Below are 19,328 nucleotides of genomic sequence, written 5' to 3'. Positions count from 1 at the left end.
AGTGTTTTAAATTAAATCTACTAGAGACCCTCAATATAAACACACGTTATGTCTCTGCTTCTCCTTTTCTTCATATTAGGTAACTGGGGAGGGATATGCTCCAAGTACACGGCGCTCCGTAACGGCGGCATGGCCACCCTGAACACAGGACTGATCACCATTCAGAACTACGGACAGTTCCTGCCTCCGCGACAGGTCCAGCTCACCTTTGCGCATGAACTGGGTCACAGCCTGGGCTCTCCGGTCAGTTCTGCCATCTCCCATTACACCCATCACCAGCCCAACACTCTGATATTTGGTTAATGAATCTGTTTGTTCACTGTGAATTTACCAACATGGATTATAACCAGGTGATTACACTCCATGCTTGATTTAATTTTAAAACTCCACCTGTTTTGCAACTTATTGCCTTGCTAGCCTCAGGTGTGTACACTGCGGCTGCAGAATATCATTTATTATGCCATGAGAATATCAACGTTATATCCTTCTTTCCTCTCATTCTCATCTCAGTTTCCTAAACTCACCTTTCACATTTTGAGCCATGTCATCTGTGACCATTGTGAGCATTTGCTGCTGTTGTGTCCAACCACGTAAAGCACAAGTTGATAACGCTTGGAATATGTTAGCCAGAAATAACGCCGCTAACGTGAAGCTTGCACACATAATATCGATATTGCTGCGATATTGCACACATAATATCGCAGTGATGATGTACTTGCAATGTTTTGTGCAGCTGGTTTTATCTAAGTAAGTGAAGTGGTTTCATTTCCAAAAGCCTGATTTGTTTATCAGCACTTTAGGTTTATACCATAAACACTTTAAAACTTTAGCAAATACAAAACCAACTTACCTGTTTTAAATGTTATCCTAGACTTTTGTTACACATATAGTATGAAAGGCATTTTTTAAAATATTGTCACCTTCATGATTGACTTTCCTTAATCTGCAAATATTTGCTGCAAAAATAGTCAGTTTATTAATTGTTCTTAATCTTTTCTTAGTGATAGCATAAAAAGATTTATCCTAAAAAGTTTTTTTTAAAATGCCTTCATTTAGTGTTTTCCATTAGTTTTACTCATCCACTTTCATGGTTCATTATTCATAACTTTAATAGTTTTTTTTTTCGCACACTTCACATGCCGTCTGCTTCTTTCTAGAGCTCTCCTTCCTCTCAGCCCACATTTTGCATTATTAATGTGGCAACAATGTTCATTTAATATTAGATCAGATATAATTATGTGTCTCCCATGGGAGAAATATGTTTTAGGAGGATCTTTAATCTGTAGAAAATCTGCCAGTGAAAAGAAAACCAATATTTATTTTTCATCCCTTTTCCATAACTTACAGTACCAAACATGCCTAAGTGGATCTGTGGTGAATGGGAGTAAAAAACCCCACGACATAAAGCTCTCCCTGAAGCTGTGGATTGTGTAATTAACACTCCTCAAAGTAAATGTTTCCATTAAACCTGCGTGCGTATTTGCAGCGCACTTGAACAAATTGTACCCGACCTGTTTACCGGAATAGACTTTAGAGACTTTGGCCTTTATTGATCGGATTGTCTGAAAGGGACACCAGATGAGCTTTGATGTCGCTTACATACACTGATTATTAAATCGCTTTAAGAGCCTGCTGTCATTTTCCTCATGCAGCACATTTACTCTTTGCTAAAGTAAAAGCTGGTTGCACATAAATGTTCTGCCTTACACACCATCAAGTCAGCAAACTTAATCTTTCCAAACACAGATAAAAATAGCATTCAGGAGATTTAAAAACACATTTGCCAGGAGGGAATCACTAGGATCCTGATAAAACATTTTAAATATATATATTTTAAATATATACTACTGCTACTATTACTTTTATTTATTTATTTATTTATTTATTTATTTATTGGTGGACCTCTGGTTTTAACTGTACCCAGAGAAACAAGGAAGTGATAGATTGTAAATTAAAATTTCAGATCAATTTTTATTAACTCAAAGTGAAATACAGATAATATATGCTACACTATATATTTTTAAAATGCTTATTTCCTGCAATGATTTTTTTCTTTCATTCTGAATAAATAAACTGTCATACTTTACTGCTATCATCTTCAGACGAACTTGCAAATCGTTACTGTTATTTGCGGAGGGAACAGTATCCTCATTATGAGTCATATATGTATTTTTATAGGTCTACAGGATTAAAAAATAACAACTAATTTCTGCTTTAATTGTCTATTTTTATTCTTCAAAGCCCTATTCTTCAATAACTAATGTAATGGTTGATGTCAAAGGACAACTTGTGGTTCAAAGGTCATTAGGCTTCATTTTTGCACGGATCTGTTTTATTGTGACAAAAGAAACAAAAGAACTACAGAATCAAATATGAAACCACCAAAATGGGGAAAAAAGACAATCTGAAAACTTTTTACATGTTCAAAAATTACATTTAATACGTTAAAATAATAGTTAATTTCCAAAGATTTGACCATGAACTCTTTGGAGAAGAGAACAAACTGACATATAGAGTACGTCTATATTAGATGTATGTCTAGTACAGACATAGATCTATGTGTATTAGATGTATGTTTTACATATAATGCATTTAACTTTAGAGTCTGAATGTTATCTGTCATCTCTTGTGTTTTTCACTACTGTTAAACATTTGTATAAAACGACATACAGAAGCAGTAAAGACGTGTTAAAGCCAGACATACTGCAGAAGAAAGCTAATGGATTAGATATTTTTATTAGAATGTGGTATTTCTAACAGCTTCACATAATTTTCCCAAATCCATAAAAATGTTGCTTTCAATTATGTCTCACACTGAGCTAAATTTCTGTGAAAATATAAACTAGAACCACACAGTGCAGTAAAAGTGTGATTTAGGTGCTTGTGTTGAACCACATAATGGGAAATAATCCAGAAACAGAAAGAAACAAAGCAAAGGAACTATTCTGAGGAAAAGGCACAAACATCTTTTGCGCCACACCACCCTCTTATTATCCAGAGATTTAGGCTCTGACTGGTGCAGAGGAGGTCATAAAAGTGCCATTTATAACATCCATCACAGTAATCAGAAGCAGATTCAACAAAAGCCACATAAAGACTTGTCCTCTCAGCATGAGTCCGTGTTTATTGGACGTCTTTATGAACCCGCCTAGGCTTGATGCTCATCCTCAAGAGAGGATGAGATTTTTCCAAATGTTTGAAGAAAAAAAAAAAAGAAGAATCTTCTGTTCTGTCCTTGTTGTTCTGCATGGGGAACATCACATTCCCTCCTGTTTTCTGTTGAGAAAAGTCATATTTTCATGTGACTCTTAAATGCTCAGAATACGCTTCAAACTTCTGATAACCAAACAAGTAGTTCAGCTCTCACCACACGCAGCTGCAAACATTTTTTTCTGACCTTACAACAATTTTGAGGTCAACAATACAGGGACTTCATTCCCCCATCTGCAATAAAAATGAGGAGCTGCATAGTTCCAGCTTCGGTTAGATGATTTGTTTTCGCCTGCTGTTTCTGACGTGAGCCGATTAAAGAGAAATTTACAACAAAACAGAAAACAGGCTTTGTCGTTTTGCTTGTGTTTCAGCATGACGAGGGCTCGAACTGCGGCAACCTCGGCTCCTCTGGGGGGAAAGGTCGGTACCTGATGTTTCCACAGGCCACAGACGAGGTGCGAGAAAACAACGACAAGTTCTCAACCTGCAGCGTTAAACACATCAGCAACATCCTGCATCAGAAGAAAGACAACTGCTTCGTGGGTGAGACGCCGACGCGGTGTCAGGCGTGGTCAACATGCAGGCTTTAGATTGAATTTGAAGGTCATTTCTCTCCCTCAGTCAGCGATGAGCCCATCTGCGGCAACCGCATCGTGGAGAAAGAGGAGGAGTGTGATGTCGGTCACAATGACACAGACCTCTGTTGCTACAGTGCTAAAGAGGCCGTAGGAGTCCAGTGTCGACTCAAGCCTGGCAAAGTGTGCAGGTACTTGCTGCTTATCTGCCAGGTCAAATCCTCCGTCACCCTCTTTAAGTGTTATTTACACATCGATTAACCTTTAAATCCTAATGAAGTATCCTAAATTTAAATTTAAAGCGAAAATATGTGGAAATGTCCAAGACGGTGTGAATATTTTTGTGACAATGTGAATGTGTGTGAAAATTTCTCGTTTCCCTCCGCCAGTCCAAGTCAGGGCCTGTGCTGCGGTCAGAACTGTGAGCTTAAGCCTTTGGGTCAGATGTGCAACGAGGAGACGGACTGTGTAAAGGAGAGCGTGTGCTCCGGCCTCTCCCCGCTCTGCCCCGAACCAGACCCCAAGGAGAACTTGACCGTCTGCAGCCAGGGCACGCGCGTTTGTCTGAACGGGGTGAGGCTCGGCCACACGTCGAACTGTGACTCAACACGCTTTTTCCTTTGCTCAACAAATCAGGCAGCATTTGGAAGTATGCAGCAATCCTGCAAAGCTGGTCTGCAAAGGCAAATGCTTAACCTTTGGAGCTGCAATAGTGAAAAAATAAAATAAAACACTGTCATGAGCACATTTTGATGCTTTCAGGCTCTTGAAGGTTGCCCCATGTATGTTAGACTTTAATTTGAACTTACTTTATGTTTTGGATTCAGCTTGTGTCACTTCAGACATTTGGTATTAATTAGATCAGTGTTTCTCAACCTTTTTCAGGCCAGCACCCTCCCAGCCTTTATCCAGGTCCCTCCCCCCACACCAAAGAATTTGTAAGCTACTTTGCACTGACTATCATTTTATTATTAATATTACTATCACTATAGTAGATGTTTTGATTTTTATGCTTGTTTCTGTATTTATCATCAAAAATAATTTCCCAGAGAACAAAAAAGCCATGAGAATAGAAATTATTTTCACAGCTGTCTACGAAAAATGCAATGAACATTCAAGTTAAAATCAGTAGGTCTAACAGCAGCCAATCAGACTGGAAAAATATTATTGTTCTTTGCCATTTTCTATTTGTTAAATATTCCACAAAATGACCAGATAAAAGATGTACAACATGCCAGTTTAAACTTTGAACTATTTGCAAAACTCTGCAACATTAAAACATGGATAGAACCGTAACTACATTAATCATAGCTCTTCTTCTCGTCAGTGTTTCTGTTGGTTTCTCGTGGTGCAGCTCTGTGCTGCCTTCAGGAGAATGGGACATCAGAGTATCATCCGTAAAATTTCACCCACATGGCACTTACTGTGCAAACCAGAGCTGTCATTGGAAAAACAAAAGTTCCAGGTCCTTTAATGCCACACAAATATGAGACAGAGACATGGATTATATCTTCATATAGACCTGTCTATTGATTTGTAGATTAATAGTTTTACTGGACAGAAATTACAAAGAACAAATCCTAATGAGTCAAATTGAAAGTGTCATGGAGTGTCATTTAGTTTCCTTTGATTAGTATTATCCTCTCTTGGTTTATTGCTATGTCCACTTTAGTTTCTTTCCTGTTGCTAGATTTATTTGATAATTTATTGATGCTCACCATCAGTATCTTCACTCATCACCTGCTGCGCCGCCTAATCGTCATGTGTTTCACATCATGTGTTGATTTTTCACTGCTCAGCGTCGGATTCTCTGTTTTTATGCCATAATTCACATCTAGTTCGTCGCTCCGTTTTATGTCCCGCTTCTCCTGTTTCAGAGTTTTGCGCAATGTGCGCGTCTTTTTTTTTTTTTTAACCCCCTAAGGTGCAGGGCGGTCGGGAAGCGTATCGATGGGGAAAAGGCAGACTGACATAAACCTTTTAAAACAACGGAAACAATTTCAGTATTCTGATTATTGAAATTTAAAAGTGCTGAGTTGTTCTATCTCCCCCGTTTCATACCGGACCACTTACAGCTCCGGTGTTAACGCTATAAAATGAACGCCCACTATCGTGGTATCACCAATGGGGGGATTTCTTTATTTAAATGGGTTCATTTTTCAGAGGGACACACAGTGAGAGCATCATGATTTTAGTAATTACATGTTTATAAGAGCGATTTTCTGTAGTCCTTCCATGGAAGCGGGCAGCTTTCAAACGGAAATAAAACACTTTTTAATATAAGTTGCTGCTTTGACATGATCACAGAACTGCCAAAACATATGTACAAAAATACCAGACAAAGTGAATCACAGCAACGTCATCAGCCGGTGAGACGCTGAACTGATGCAGTGAAGCTACTAGTAGCAGGAGAGCGGAGCTGCGCCAAGAAGCTACAAACACTGAATAGAAGGAGAGCTGCAATCGATACAGTTGCAGCCAAGCATGTTTTAATGTTACACAATACAATTTTAACAAGTTGCTCAAAGTCTAAACTGGTATTGTTGTGCATTTAAGGTGTAAAGTTTACCTCCGACCTTTTGTAAAAATTTCCGCCAGCGCCCCCTGCTGTCCTCTGAACACCCCCCGGGGGGCGGTACAGCCCACGTTGAGAACCGCTAAATTAGATGAAACAAAGCAGCTTTATTTGCAAACAGCCTCATTAAGCAGGAAATTACTGGGAAATTACCCAATCCGTCTTACCACACTTCCAATTCCCCAAACTTTTCTCCAGCATTCAATACACATTTTCTTTCTTGGGGAATTTGCTCCAGCTGTGATTGTTGCGCCATCCCTCTTCAAATTGTTCTAATCTTTCATGATCTGAGTCATAAAAAATGCTTCAGGGAAACATAATTTACACAGAAATAAAGAAAAACAAAAGCAAGTTTTCAGGTGTTCATTTTTGTGTTTTAATAATTATTGTCTGTAATATTCATCTGGATGCGATACATTTTGGTTTATCAGCTAATTAGAACCAGATTAGAGACTGAGTCTGAAAGAAACAAACCAGGGAAAAAGATCAACATGGAAGATGAAACCAAAGCAAAAAACGAAACAGAGATGATCCAAACAAAAGCAGATAATTCATTTATATTCATAAAATAAAAACAATCATCAGCAAAGACAAAGAAATAAATAAAACACTTCAAATTCCACTGTTAAATATTCACGTTTTTAATTAATTATTTTTGATTCATTTAGTTTGTGTTTTCTACAATCATTGTGCCTTATGTGGATCTGATTTGACTATTTTGAGCCATTTTGGGACGTCTTCAGCATTTATTTTGAAAGGTTTGTTTGGCTGTTGTGGTTTATGTGAAAGCGGGAAGACCTGCGGCAAAGGTCATCGGAGTACTTGGACCCGCATTGAGCTCTGACGGCTCCACACATGGGTTGTGCTTTCCTCCTGCGCCACCGTCGCACCCATCCTTCAGCATTTTTATATTTTCCTGTCTTGAATTTTTTGTGATCTCTTTTCCATGCTAAATTCATCACAGCTGGTTATAATTACAGGGGAAGTAAAAAAAATACATCAAAATTTGCAGAAGAAATCTTTCTTCAGAACCAGCAATTAGAATAAAGTTCTCATTTCAAACATCATTTTACCTATTTTGCATTTTCAGTCAAACAAAAAAAAACATACTGTTAATCATAGATTTCTTTCTAAACTGCAGTGGTGTGTATAAAATCATTTTACAGCTCAGACTTAAGCAGCAGAAATTTTAAAAGAGTTTCCAAACAATTTGAAGGCTTCTCTTGGTATATTTGCGACTGGTGAATTCGTCAACATGTACTGTCGGGAGTTGATCCTAAGCAGTCACAAAGTTTGCTTATCCTTCCAGCCGGCTGCGTCACTGTGTATCTGATGTACGATCAGCAGAAAACATAAGACAAAAACAGCATCATGGTGGAGGGATTAACTGACAACATCTGGTTAAATTAACCAGATTCTTTGAAAGTGTTGATAAGTATTGAATATTTTCCACAATCTGTTCAATGCGTGAACCCTAACGCCAAGAATGTGAAAATAATTTTTGACAGAAATGTTTGCGTGACGTCTGTTGAGACCCGATTCAGATCTCAACTATTTGTAAATAAGTCATTTATTTAGTTTGGTGCAACCTGAGCTTGAGGTACTGACCTACTCTTTCAATCGGCGTGAATGCATTTGAATAGAAAAACGGGACCGATCGTTTACCTAACAACCAGATGAGGCCTGAGTTGTGTGTTTCTCTCCGCAGGTCTGCGCTGAATCTGTGTGTGTGAAGCACGGCCTGCAGCAGTGTGACTGTCCTGGAGTCAGCATGAAGGAGAAATGCCACATGTGCTGCCAGCAGCCCGGTAAACACAGAACCTTGTGTCCTCCACCGCCGAGCAACATGTTTACGACTCTGTGTCCCAACAGCTCGGACTGTGTCAGTCCATCCAGATGTTACCGCCGTCTGACCTGATGTTTTCTGGGCAATCAACCAAGCTGTGTTCCTAATGCAGCTGTTTTTGTGTGGAGATTTGAAACCGTACAGACTGGATTTTAGATCTTAGATCTTGTTACAGCGTGTAATCCATGTCAGGACTGGCCTGCGTCGTGAAAATAACACAAACTAATTGTGTGTGTGTGTGTTTCAGGTAAGCCGATGACGTGCGCCAGCACCTCCTCCTCTGTGCTGTCCCGTCACTTCCAGACGAAGCTGTTGCCCCTGGTTGGCGGCGCGCCGTGCTCGGGGAACCAAGGATACTGCGACAGATTCCACGTGTGTCGCCTCCTGGATGCGGACGGCCCGATCGCCAGACTCAAGAACTCGTTCCTTCATTTGGATGATTTTGATGATGTGGGGGAGTGGATGAAGGTGATCTCTTATTTAGCGTTTTCTTTTTTTTTTTCAGGTGATAATGACACGAAGCATCTAAACAATAAGCAAAAGAGGTTGAAAACTGACTAGACATCAGTATAATGGCTGAATGTTGTAGAAAGGTTTCAGTGAAAAACTAAATCTAACCAAGTATTTAGTTGTACAGTTTCTTGTGCACATATTTTAGTACACTTGAAATAAGACAAAACTAATTAGTCAGTAATTCTTGAATATTAATAAAAAGTAGTTATTCCACTGGCAGATGTTTTCACTTGTAACATGGGAAACATGTCTTGTTTTAAGTGGATAAAATCTGCCTGTATTTTAATCAATATTCAATAATTAACAAGCTCCTTTATCTTCTAGACAGAATCTGTTTTTTATGAGCAAATACACCTGCAGTATGCCATCACGTTTTTTTTTATTATTGATCAGCATTACGTCAATTTTGAGGTCATATTTTTGACTTTTTCACTGAAAAGTTGAGGAGTGGAGCAACTTTTTACTGAGCAAGTCTCTTTTTGCTGTTCTTGCGTTACGGATACTCCCAGATTTATGATGGACATCACAGATAGGATGATTGAAGTAAATGCACAATTTATTCACAGGGACTGCTTTACCACTTTTAATAATTTGGTGTAGCTGAATATCTAAGCTCTAGTTTTCCTGTACTGCCCTTAAAGGACAGATTGTCAGCATTTGTTCAGACGTTTACATGCTTTTGGTTTTGCCAGGTCAGATTTAGAAGAAAATGAGCAAATGTTTGTTTATCGTTGTATCCTGAGCCTGTTTATTTGTGTCGGTTCTGTTGCAGCTGTCATTGAGGTTTAGTTTTACGCTGCAGTGTTGCGAATCAGGAATGCTCATTTAGGCTTAAAGACACTGCAGGGTTTCTGGAAGCCATTTCACTGGAGACAGGGCCTGTCATTATCAGCTCTCAGTGTTGTTTTACCAAGACTGTTGTCGAAATAAATAACAAATGTGGATATGATAAAGAGTTTTTAATTAACATATAATTCCAACTGGTAAAATTAAGTGTTAAAGCGGCGGTTACATCATGCCTGTTTTTGTTTAGACCGACAGTTTATGACACAAAAGTTACATTTGGCAGATGTGTCATCCCATAAACATGCATATATATATATATATATATATATATATATATATATATATATATATATATATATATAGGCAAGACATAAAAGGAGGAAATGGGTGAAATTATATATAGCAAGAATAACTAGCCTCCGTGTTTAATAGTGACTCATCCTCTGCAAACACAAGTTGTTTGGAGTTAACAAAGTGTCCTTCTTGTACTTAAATCTGAACAAATGTTTTCTTCTCTGCAGGCTCATTGGTGGGCCATCCTCATTGTTATCCTGGTTCTGTCTGGAGTGATGGGCTGCATAGTCTGCCTGTGCGGCAGTCCCCTGAACACTCGTGACCTGGACACGCCCACAACTCCTCCCACTTCAAGAAATACATATGAACTACAATAGACAAAAATATATTTATTACTCCTGTTTGCTGATGATGGGGAAATTAAAGTATCTGAGCTGCTCTACGACGATGCATTTTGACAGCCTTGTGTTGTGTTGCAATCAGAGATCTGCAAATGGCCTCTGTGGCGGCCGAACACCTGCTCAGCTCCCCTCATGCCGGTTTGTCACCAGATATCTTTGTATGTCACAATGTTTCTGCCGTCGCTTATCCCTGGTGGGGTTGATTCTCAGTAAGGCTCCTGGGATACACGCGCTGTGGAAAATGTTTCCTCAAAGGCTGCCGCGTGCTGCGACTCTGAAGTCGCAATGTAAAGGCACCTGATTCTGCAAACACTACAGGATGTCAGGAATTTGTGTTTCTAATTGTGTACGAGGGAAACAGGTGGCTGAGCTGTCTCGTTTTATTCTGTGTTCTTGTGTGCACACAGATTTTTTTTTTTCCACGTTTTTCTTCAAAAGTAATTGGGATTTCATGTGGAAGGACAGAGAGTAGCCCGGCTAAAACATAATTTTAGGTCATCATGACTACTTAAAAGAAGCTGCAAGTCTCCATGTTTCTGCTAACTCAAGCGTCTTCGTTTGAATCCTCTCAGTGTCACCTTGAGACAGTAAGGAGACAAAAAAAAAAAAAAGCGTGTGCGTCACAACAGTAAGAACATGAAGAAATAATGCATCCCAGTTTGGGTAATCTCAGGTTTTGTTGCTCTTTTACATCAGAAATGGCCATGTGAGTTTAACCTGTTCTTCTTGAATCAAAAACAGATTTGATTTTGGTAATAAAGTGGAACTATTACCAAAAATATTTTTTTTATTTTTTGCAAGCAAAGAAATAAACAAATTTCCCCATCACAATGTCAAACTGAAGTAGACAGCTTCACTTTGGCACATATTGTTTATTAAAGAATTTATACAGCACAGTGTTCGACTCCTTTACAAATATGTACAAAAATGATAGAAAAACATTCATCTAAAGACAAAAACATAAGACAAGGTTCTTAATGAAAACATTTTTGTTGTGGTATTTAGATAGATTTACAGTACATGAAGATATTCTCTGTTTGTGCAAATGTAGAACATGTAATATAAAGTCACAATGATAACAGTACCGATCTCTGCAGAGCTGAGGATCACATTTAGTTGAATGAAAAGGAACCAAAGAACACAGAAAATACTCAAACTAGCATCACATGCTTATGAAATATATAGATATATATTATCAGTTTGCCACATCTTTGAGTCACAACAGAGATATACAGTAGCAGCACAAACTACAACACAAAACAGCAGCTTTGGCTGCTTTGGTTGCTTCAGTAAATGTCATAATTCGAAATGACGACTTTATTGCACACAGAGGCGGAAAAACTGAGAAAATATGTGGTGAGTGTTTACACTAAGGAGTGGTAAATGCTCGATTTGACCGACTGTGGGCAAAACAAATACAGGAAAAAACATTTATTTTTATAAAGACCCTACAGAAAAAAAAAAAAATAAATATGATTGTATTTCCCCTTTCCTTTAGAGACAGGAGTCTGTTTTTTATGGTTTCTCCATCTATATATTTTATGACATTACTACCTGCAGATCCAACCTGGTAAATCCAGTCAGTTTCCCATTTGAAAACTTACAACCTTTACCCTCTTTACACCAAACAACCATGTTTTTCCATCCGTCTACGACCCATAAAAATAACCTCCAAGTGCTTGGAAATATAAACATACACAGTGATTAGGTTTCATCAGCTACTGCGAGTCTTTCCCAATTGTTTTCTAAAACAAAGGTATCAGTCAGGCCTGAACAATAAAGAAATGTTTCTAATTAAAATTCTACCACTGCTGTGCATCAAGGTGAAAGAGTACCTTAAATAACTTACTTTATTTCATTTAAAAAAAGTTTTTTGCAAGATATTTTACAGCATTTACATGAATTAGTCGACATCTGTAGATATGTACAAGGATGTTTTTATGTCTGAGAGATACAAATATTGTATAAATTATGTCCTTATTGGTAAAATTTTAAACATATTTTCCTTACTGTCAGTCATTCTTCAGAGTCACTCTGCAGGATAAAAGAGCTCATGGTCACTGTTCAGCTTCACAGAAATATAGTGATAGAAAAAGCAAAGACTAACTCACCTCTTTGAAACTGGTTTACGTTTCGTTCTCCATTCATCTTTACATTTAACAAATGTGACCAAGTGTGAGCTGTGGGCATCGGGGTCTTTCAAACAGAAAACCATCCTGAAACAGAAAGTTAGTTGATTTGATGTGACTCTTTATCAATCTTCATTCACAGGTTCCAAGCTAAAGTAGATGCAAACACCAACTTTATGACAAAGCTGCTTTGATGTTGTGATCCATTTCTGTTCAGACGGTCACATTTCTGACTCCAACACAAAGCCCAACATGTAATTCTCTCACATTAAAAACTGAAATCAGCTACAGTAACAAACCATCTACAACCTCCTCTGATACTTTGTATATAGCTGAATCAGTTGCATCCATTGTCCAGGAAAAACACTTGAAGTTTTACTGTCAAAAACTTAAAGTGCTTAAATGAGCATGTTTCTGATAAATATTATGTTACTGTTTTTTTTTTTCTAGTTAGTAAACATTGCCTGGTGATTGAAGACAACGGGAAGCTAATCTTTCTGCTTGTCTGAAGTCGTTCTGAAATCCAACTTCCCAGATAAATTCAACCCAGCGTATGCTAAAAGCTAACGCTAATGGATCTCTCTGGGTACTCCGGCTTCCTCGCACAGTCCAAAGATATACAAGTCGGGTCAAGTGGTCTCTCCAAATTGCCCCTAAAGGTAATTGTGTGCTAGTATTGCTGTGTCCTGTTTGTGAATTGTCTTGTGATTGGCTGGCGACCGGTTCTCCTATCACCAATCTTCTTTAAAATTAAAAAAAAAGAAAGAAAAACTAATTTATCGATGAGCAAATTGAAGGCATAAATTATTGGTACGATATCGTAGAGAGAAAAATCAGCTACATATAGATTTCAACAATATTTTAGGAAAAGAACATTTTATTTTTGCGCCAACGGAGGAGGTTTCACTAATCTCAACTTACTTTTGTTGCGTCTCGCCACTTTTGATACGGATTTTGTGAACGTCCACACCTTCGGCGTTCCCAGACCACCAAGAGGACACCATCTTCAGCAGGTTGGACACCGACCAGCTGTTTGTCTCCATCCACTTAAACTTCAACATCAGCAGTTCGCCGATATCCGTCTCAGTGACCAGAAGAAACGAATGTGTCCTGTTTGTCTCAAGTCTTTCCTTCCTAAAAAAAAAAAACACACAAAGAAATACCACTGCTAATAAAATGTTTCCTTTGTCTCTCCGGCTTGAGAAACAGGCATCATAAAACATGATAGCGCTGACAAAGCAAAACCAATTGAGGTTAGGTTAATGTGTGTATGATTATGTTACCGTCTCAAGCTACTGTTTAGGTGTTGCAAAACTGCACATGATCTGCAAATCATGGTGCCATAAATCTCTTAGATGAAGCATTTAAAGTTGCTGACTCACAGCTTGAGCTCCAGGTTTTCAGCCTCTCCTTTGGTTCCGTACAGAGAGACGGTGAGAGACGGCTCCATCTCTGACATGTTCACCTTACTGGAGAAGTGGATTTTCAGCTGGTAATGGTAAACTATCAGGACAGCGAGAGAAGGTGGCATTTAGAAAGCTGAAAATGTGCATCGGATTAAATAGAGCTGCAAGTGATCAGTTTTGCAACCAAACAACTACTAATCTCTTTTCCAAACAAACATGACTTGCCTTGCTTGTGTAATAATATTAGCACATTTAACACAGTTCACACTTGCGCCGGTTCTACTGACCTCTGAAAGGCATGGAAGCTCGTGTCTTGGTGTACATCTGAACGCTGTGTGGCCTGCGGATCTGGCTTGTGCTGTAGCCGACAGTGTTGCAGCGGCCCTTGCGACAGCTCAGACACATGCCGCGGTCGAACATGTCGTTGCTGCCGCACTGGTAGGCCTTGGCAGGCTCCCGTTCGTTTAGCAGGGAGTCGATGAAAAGATGGACGGAGCGCTCGTGTTCGCACTTCACCGCATCATTGATGGCTGAGGAGCAAACGTGAATGAATAAAGGACCACATCTTGGCAGACGGAGAGATAAAACGACAAAGACAGTTTGCTTCATTGACAGACAATGGAAGGTAAAGAAAGCAGGCAAGAAAAAAAAAAATGTCTGAAACGTGTGAAGTACACATGCATGTGTTTTGACCTAAAATTTCAACATGTTGGATTGATGCTCCACTGGAGGGTAAATCTTTACCCCAATTGTCTAGTTTTTCTTCCAGTGCAATACATTTAGCTCATTTAGCAAATTTCTCAAAACTCTGTCTGTCTTCTCTGTCCACGCTGGAAAAAACTGGAGAAAAAAATGCATGTAGACAAAAAGTGTCCCCTGTCTGACTAATGAACTTTTTTAAAACATTTTTTTCTTTTATACCTTTAATGTCTGTATGTTGGCATCTCTTTCTTTTCTGATTCTTTTTGCTAATACTTTAGTTTCTCCTTTTCTGTGTTTATGTTGAAGTCCTGTAAACATTTTCAAATGACCTTGTGTACGAATGGTGTTACATAAAACTTATTTCTCTGACCTGTCCACTTCGTTCTTCGGTCTTCATTATGCTGTTTGTTCACTAACAAACTTGTGAGGCTTTCACAGCAGAACTTTAAATATAATAAGACTAATTTTAACACGTTGACTCTGTTAGCTAGATGTCTTCTAAAAATTTTCTTTTCATTTTGGGGCATCAGAACAAAGGGGCTGAATAGACACATCTTTCATATGTACATTTGTAAAAGTTTGAGTTGGTCTGTCTCGTAAAATTTCTCTATTAATGGCTGGTTAAAAAAAGTTTAATATTGATATTTATTTGACAAGTTGACAAATAAATATCAACTTGTCTTACTGAGAACAAAATTGTTTTGAAGACAAAAGTGTTTTTATAAGCCCCGATATCAAAATGTAAACAGAATCTTTACCAAATATCCCAAAGTTAGCGATTTTCTCCAAGGCGCCCCTCATGTTGCAGCCCGGCTGGAAGCTGCCCCCGTTGGGGTAGATGTCCACATGGCCGATGGGTTGCTGTATCCCGATGCTGAGACCCAGCGAACCCTGAGTGAAGGTGTGGAGGACGTCCACGAAATGGGCGTCATCTGGAGAGAGGCGCCGGTGGGCGTGTTCGCCCTCAAAGTCAGGTCCAGCTGGATCCAGGCCTTCAGAAAAAGAAAAAGCAATGCAATGAGTGGGATTAGCGATATTTCACTTTGCTCATCTTTTTTTTTTTTGTAAAATTGTTGTTTACCAGTAATCCGTCCAACTTTGTTGCTGGCATGGCTGCCGGCAAATCCAGCCACATGAGCCCCAAGGCTGTAGCCGATCAGGTGGAGCTTGTCAAGAGGCATGTTTGTGGTATCCTTTAAAAATATAAATATTTAATAAAAACCTATGAGTCTGGAATGAATTACAAAAACATTTCAAAGGCTTAGGACTCAAGAAAATCACAATGAGGGCCATTATCTACAAATTTAAACCACAAACTTGGAACAGTGGTCAATCTTCTCAGAAGTGGACAGCCAACTAAAACTACAAGAGGGAAGAGAGCATCAACAACTCATCTTCACAAAAAAAGAAGGAAAAAAACACAGAACAATGTCTAAAGTGTTACAGGCTTCCCTTGACTCAGTTAAGGTCAGTGTTTGTGATTCCACAAAAAGATGGACGAGCCAAATTACGTCAAGGAGAGACCAAAAAAGACCTTAAAGATTCCCAAACACTTTGGGAAAATATTTTGTAGACTGAAAAGACACAGAGGAACTTTTTGGTATATGTGCATCCCATTACAATGGGAGCAAAACAAATACAGTTTATTAAATAAACGTCATAAACAGCTAAAGGAAATATATTTAAGATGGACCATGAATTCTGTTCTCCAGCAGCAAAAGGGTTTAATGTCTGGATATCAAACTGATTACTTAAAGCTCAAAATATGCAAGACAATTATCAGAGAAACACCAGCAACTCCACCTCTGAATGGTACAAAAAAAAAAAAAAAAACAGGGTTTCAGAGTGGCCTACTTCAAGTTCAGACTTAAATCTTAGCATAAACTTGACGAGACTGTTCACATTTAAATCCCTTCGATGTGCCTCAGCAAAAGGAGACTGGCCTAAAATTCCTCAAGCATTAGTTTTTAGGTCACTTCTTTACATGGGACCAGGTCGCCAAAGATAGCTTTTATTTAATGGCTGAATTTTGGTGATTTCCATTTGATAGTAAAAACAATTTAATCACTTGAAACATTCCAGTCTAACAAAAATTGCAAAAAGAGAAGAAAACGGGAAAATACATTTTCCAAACATTTTTAAGCTGGTGAGGCATAACATCAAGATTACTGGACTACTTATTCAACATCTTTCTACTGAAATTATATTTTTCAAATGAATTAAACCATAAAAAAGGTGTAAAAGCATAAAGAGAGGACCACTCGCCTCGATCCAGTCAATGAAGCGTGCGATTTCTCTTCCCACTGCTTTGGTTTTCTGAACCGCGACCACATAGTGGTTCTGAGCCGAGCTCAGCCAGTCCACCACAACAACGTTGGCCGTCCGCTCTCTCTCAAACAGCGCAGACACCAACTTCGGCATCCAGCTTTCAAACATACCGCTCAGCTGGTGGCAGGACAGTTGAAATGTTTTGAAAAAAAAAAAAATGTAAAAACAAGTCTAAGTTTACTTAAAGCAGTAATTTCTAGCGTGCGTTTTAAAAGTTGCTGTGCTCACCGTCCATCCATGGATCACCAGGAAGGTTTTGGATGCGCTGTTGAAGCCGCAGGCTGCCAGGGTCTCTGGTTTTCCGGGGACAATGTAGCAGAGGTCGTCGTCGGGATGGGATGGGTTACGCAGGGAGAATTTTGCGACAGCCGAGTGATGTTCATCCTCGTCAAACAAATCCTTCACAGGGTCAAGTAAGTTGCCTGAATAAAAAGGTTAATAGGATTTACTTTCAACAAATCATAAGGGCAGAAAGCCTAACTAAATAACTAACTACAAAAAACATCCCAGAGTAAAGAGTTGCTAGATTAGATAAGATCAGAGCTGCGGGGTTACAGTGGTTCACGGGCTTGGCAGACTTCCACATCCTCTCTGGGGGGTTTTTTCCCCACCTTTGTTCCTGCCGTCTCAGACTATAATTACTTTTTGGGTCCCAGAGATAATTGCATGCTCATCTTACCCAACTGAGCTGATTTTCAGAGCAGCAACCTCAGACACTTATTAACCTACTTTAAGCTTTTTCCAGCTTACATCCTCAGAGATCTCTACATTTTATTAGGATTTATGTAAGGGACTAACAAAATGGATCACATAATTGTGAAGCGAAATCAAACTACGGTTTCCTTTTTTGTTTATCAGTAGAAATCTGACTGTGTCGTGCATTTCATTTGTCTTGCCGCGACAGCAGATGCATGTCTTCTGGTCTGTTTCATCCAACTGTGAACATCTAGAGATTCAAATTGTTGCCTCTTCTTTGGGGGGCAAAATAGTTCATGGTCAATTGAGAAGAAAAAAAATTGCCATTCTAACAGATTAGTATGCATTAATCTAACTTATTCTAATTAATGAATCTGATTCCGTTGCTGCTCCTGGTGGGTATTTGGTGTCGTTGTCCTGCAGGAAGGTAAACCTCAGACCCAGACTCAAGTCTTTTGCAGTTTTAATTTTGTTTTTTTGGGGGGGGGGTTTCCTAGGACTTTCCTGTGTTTATCCTAATCCATAATCAGCTCTGACCAGAAGTTGATCCTTCTTAAGAATTCCACAGCATGATGCTGCCACCACCATGTTTCACAGTGAGGATGGTGTCCACAGAGCGACTTGGACCAGCACAGCTTCTTGGATGTCAGCAAAACAAGTTTTTTTTTGTTGTTGTTGTTTTTATCTAACCTCTTGGAGCAAAATGACAAAGTTAATCAATTAGGTTATTTTAGCTAATTTACCTTTATTGGATGTTATTTTTCAGGATTAATGGAGCAAAGTGACCTGATCATAAGCACATCACACATTTCAGATTACTTGGAAGTATTCAGAATGATTTGCTTTGTTGCATTCTGCTACAAAGTACGCTTTGCGAGGCCCTCTGCACTGAAGTTATTAGGATGAAGATAATGATTTGCTTAGGCATGAAGAGCTAATTTAGATGCGGTTAAACTTTTCTGCACAATAAAGTAACACACAATCCTGCAGACATTTCATCATTACTTAATGAGTGAATGATTGTTGGGCTTTATTGCTCTGCAGACTTGTTAATATGCACCAGAGCAAAAGGAAAACTCACCAAATGCAGAATCAGTGAGCTCTTCTTCCAGGGAAGTCACTTTTTGCGCATCCGCATTCAACACCACGAAGCACAGAAACCAAAGTTGCCAGGCTCTCATCTCTTACAGCCACAGATCCTTTGAGAGAAAACCTCTAATTAACGTGAGTCCCACGCCGCGGCTGGTTGTACAGACTACAGTTTCCGCCTTGGTGGGCGTACAGCGCCGTTATCTGAGCCACATTGGACTGAAGGCGTCTTAAATAGCGCCTGTGAACTTCTGCCTCGTCATTGGCTGCCGACCTCCGGGCGGAAGGTAAATGATTGGGCTGCGTCATGGGAAGAGTTAGCAAGCGTGGAAGAACCGTAGCTTCATGAAAAACAGCTGAGCACCGCTGCTAGTCAAGGTTTTCAGTTACATTCAGCGACAGAACAGGCCAGGCGTGAGGAATTCATTTCAATTCGGGATTGTTTACTAACTATGCTCATTTGCAGTTTCACGTGTAAATTAGATAAACACTGAGCCGCACACATTATACGGAAACTGCACAAACAACAACCTTACTTTTGTAGGATTAGCTTAAAGAAAAGTTTGCTCTCCTTTATCAAAATAAAAAAAGAAGCTTATAATATATCATATTGGGTCATGTCTCAGGAATACAATGGAGTTATATCAAAACATTGGTTCAGTTTTAAAATCTTTCAGACTGTGTTCACTTCTGTAAATTGCTTGTATATTTAGAAGATTGAAATGTCAAATATTTAATAAAGTGTCGACTAAAAATGATGGCAACCGTCACAGAC

At 39.0% G+C, this 19,328-nt stretch overlaps 2 protein-coding genes across 2 annotated transcripts in view; one reads left to right on the top strand and one right to left on the bottom strand.

The window, feature by feature from the left end:
• Positions 1–10,250, top strand: part of LOC106928916 (disintegrin and metalloproteinase domain-containing protein 10) — a 35,567-nt gene extending 25,317 nt beyond the window's left edge. Inside the window, exons 9-15 of the mRNA XM_015005544.2 lie at positions 80–243; positions 3,585–3,756; positions 3,835–3,979; positions 4,178–4,361; positions 8,072–8,171; positions 8,457–8,677; positions 10,030–10,250. Of these exons, the coding sequence (XP_014861030.2) occupies positions 80–243; positions 3,585–3,756; positions 3,835–3,979; positions 4,178–4,361; positions 8,072–8,171; positions 8,457–8,677; positions 10,030–10,179 (1,136 nt within the window). The 3' untranslated portion in view covers positions 10,180–10,250. The remainder of the gene's footprint in view (positions 1–79; positions 244–3,584; positions 3,757–3,834; positions 3,980–4,177; positions 4,362–8,071; positions 8,172–8,456; positions 8,678–10,029) is intronic.
• An 805-nt stretch (positions 10,251–11,055) lies between these two features.
• Positions 11,056–18,808, bottom strand: lpl2a (lipoprotein lipase 2 a). The gene is made up of 10 exons (XM_015005763.2): positions 18,546–18,808; positions 16,997–17,190; positions 16,706–16,885; positions 15,522–15,633; positions 15,199–15,432; positions 14,026–14,268; positions 13,715–13,835; positions 13,254–13,466; positions 12,315–12,419; positions 11,056–12,237 (listed from the first exon to the last, which is right to left on the bottom strand). The coding sequence occupies exons 1-10, from the start codon at positions 18,643–18,645 to the stop codon at positions 12,216–12,218; spliced, it is 1,524 nt and encodes a 507-aa protein (XP_014861249.2). The 5' UTR covers positions 18,646–18,808; the 3' UTR covers positions 11,056–12,215.
• Positions 18,809–19,328: the final 520 nt, after the last annotated feature.

This window comes from Poecilia mexicana, unplaced genomic scaffold (assembly GCF_051168715.1).
Source record: "Poecilia mexicana isolate PSO_F unplaced genomic scaffold, ASM5116871v1 scaffold_4, whole genome shotgun sequence".
In the NCBI taxonomy this organism is placed as follows: Eukaryota; Metazoa; Chordata; class Actinopteri; order Cyprinodontiformes; family Poeciliidae; genus Poecilia; species Poecilia mexicana.
Note: the sequence above shows the minus strand (reverse complement) of the source record. Positions and strands in the feature narration are given on the sequence as shown.

Bases quoted from the DNA above. Each gene is read 5' to 3' on its own strand.
- lpl2a (XM_015005763.2), bottom strand. From the start codon at position 18,645: ATGAGAGCCTGGCAACTTTGGTTTCTGTGCTTCGTGGTGTTGAATGCG. The intron at 13,836-14,025 runs GTCAGTAGAACC...CTGTCCTGATAG, and splicing joins AGCTTCCATGCCTTTCAGAG to TTTACCATTACCAGCTGAAA. The intron at 13,467-13,714 runs GTGAGTCAGCAA...TTTTTTTTTTAG, and splicing joins GAAAACCTGGAGCTCAAGCT to GAAGGAAAGACTTGAGACAA.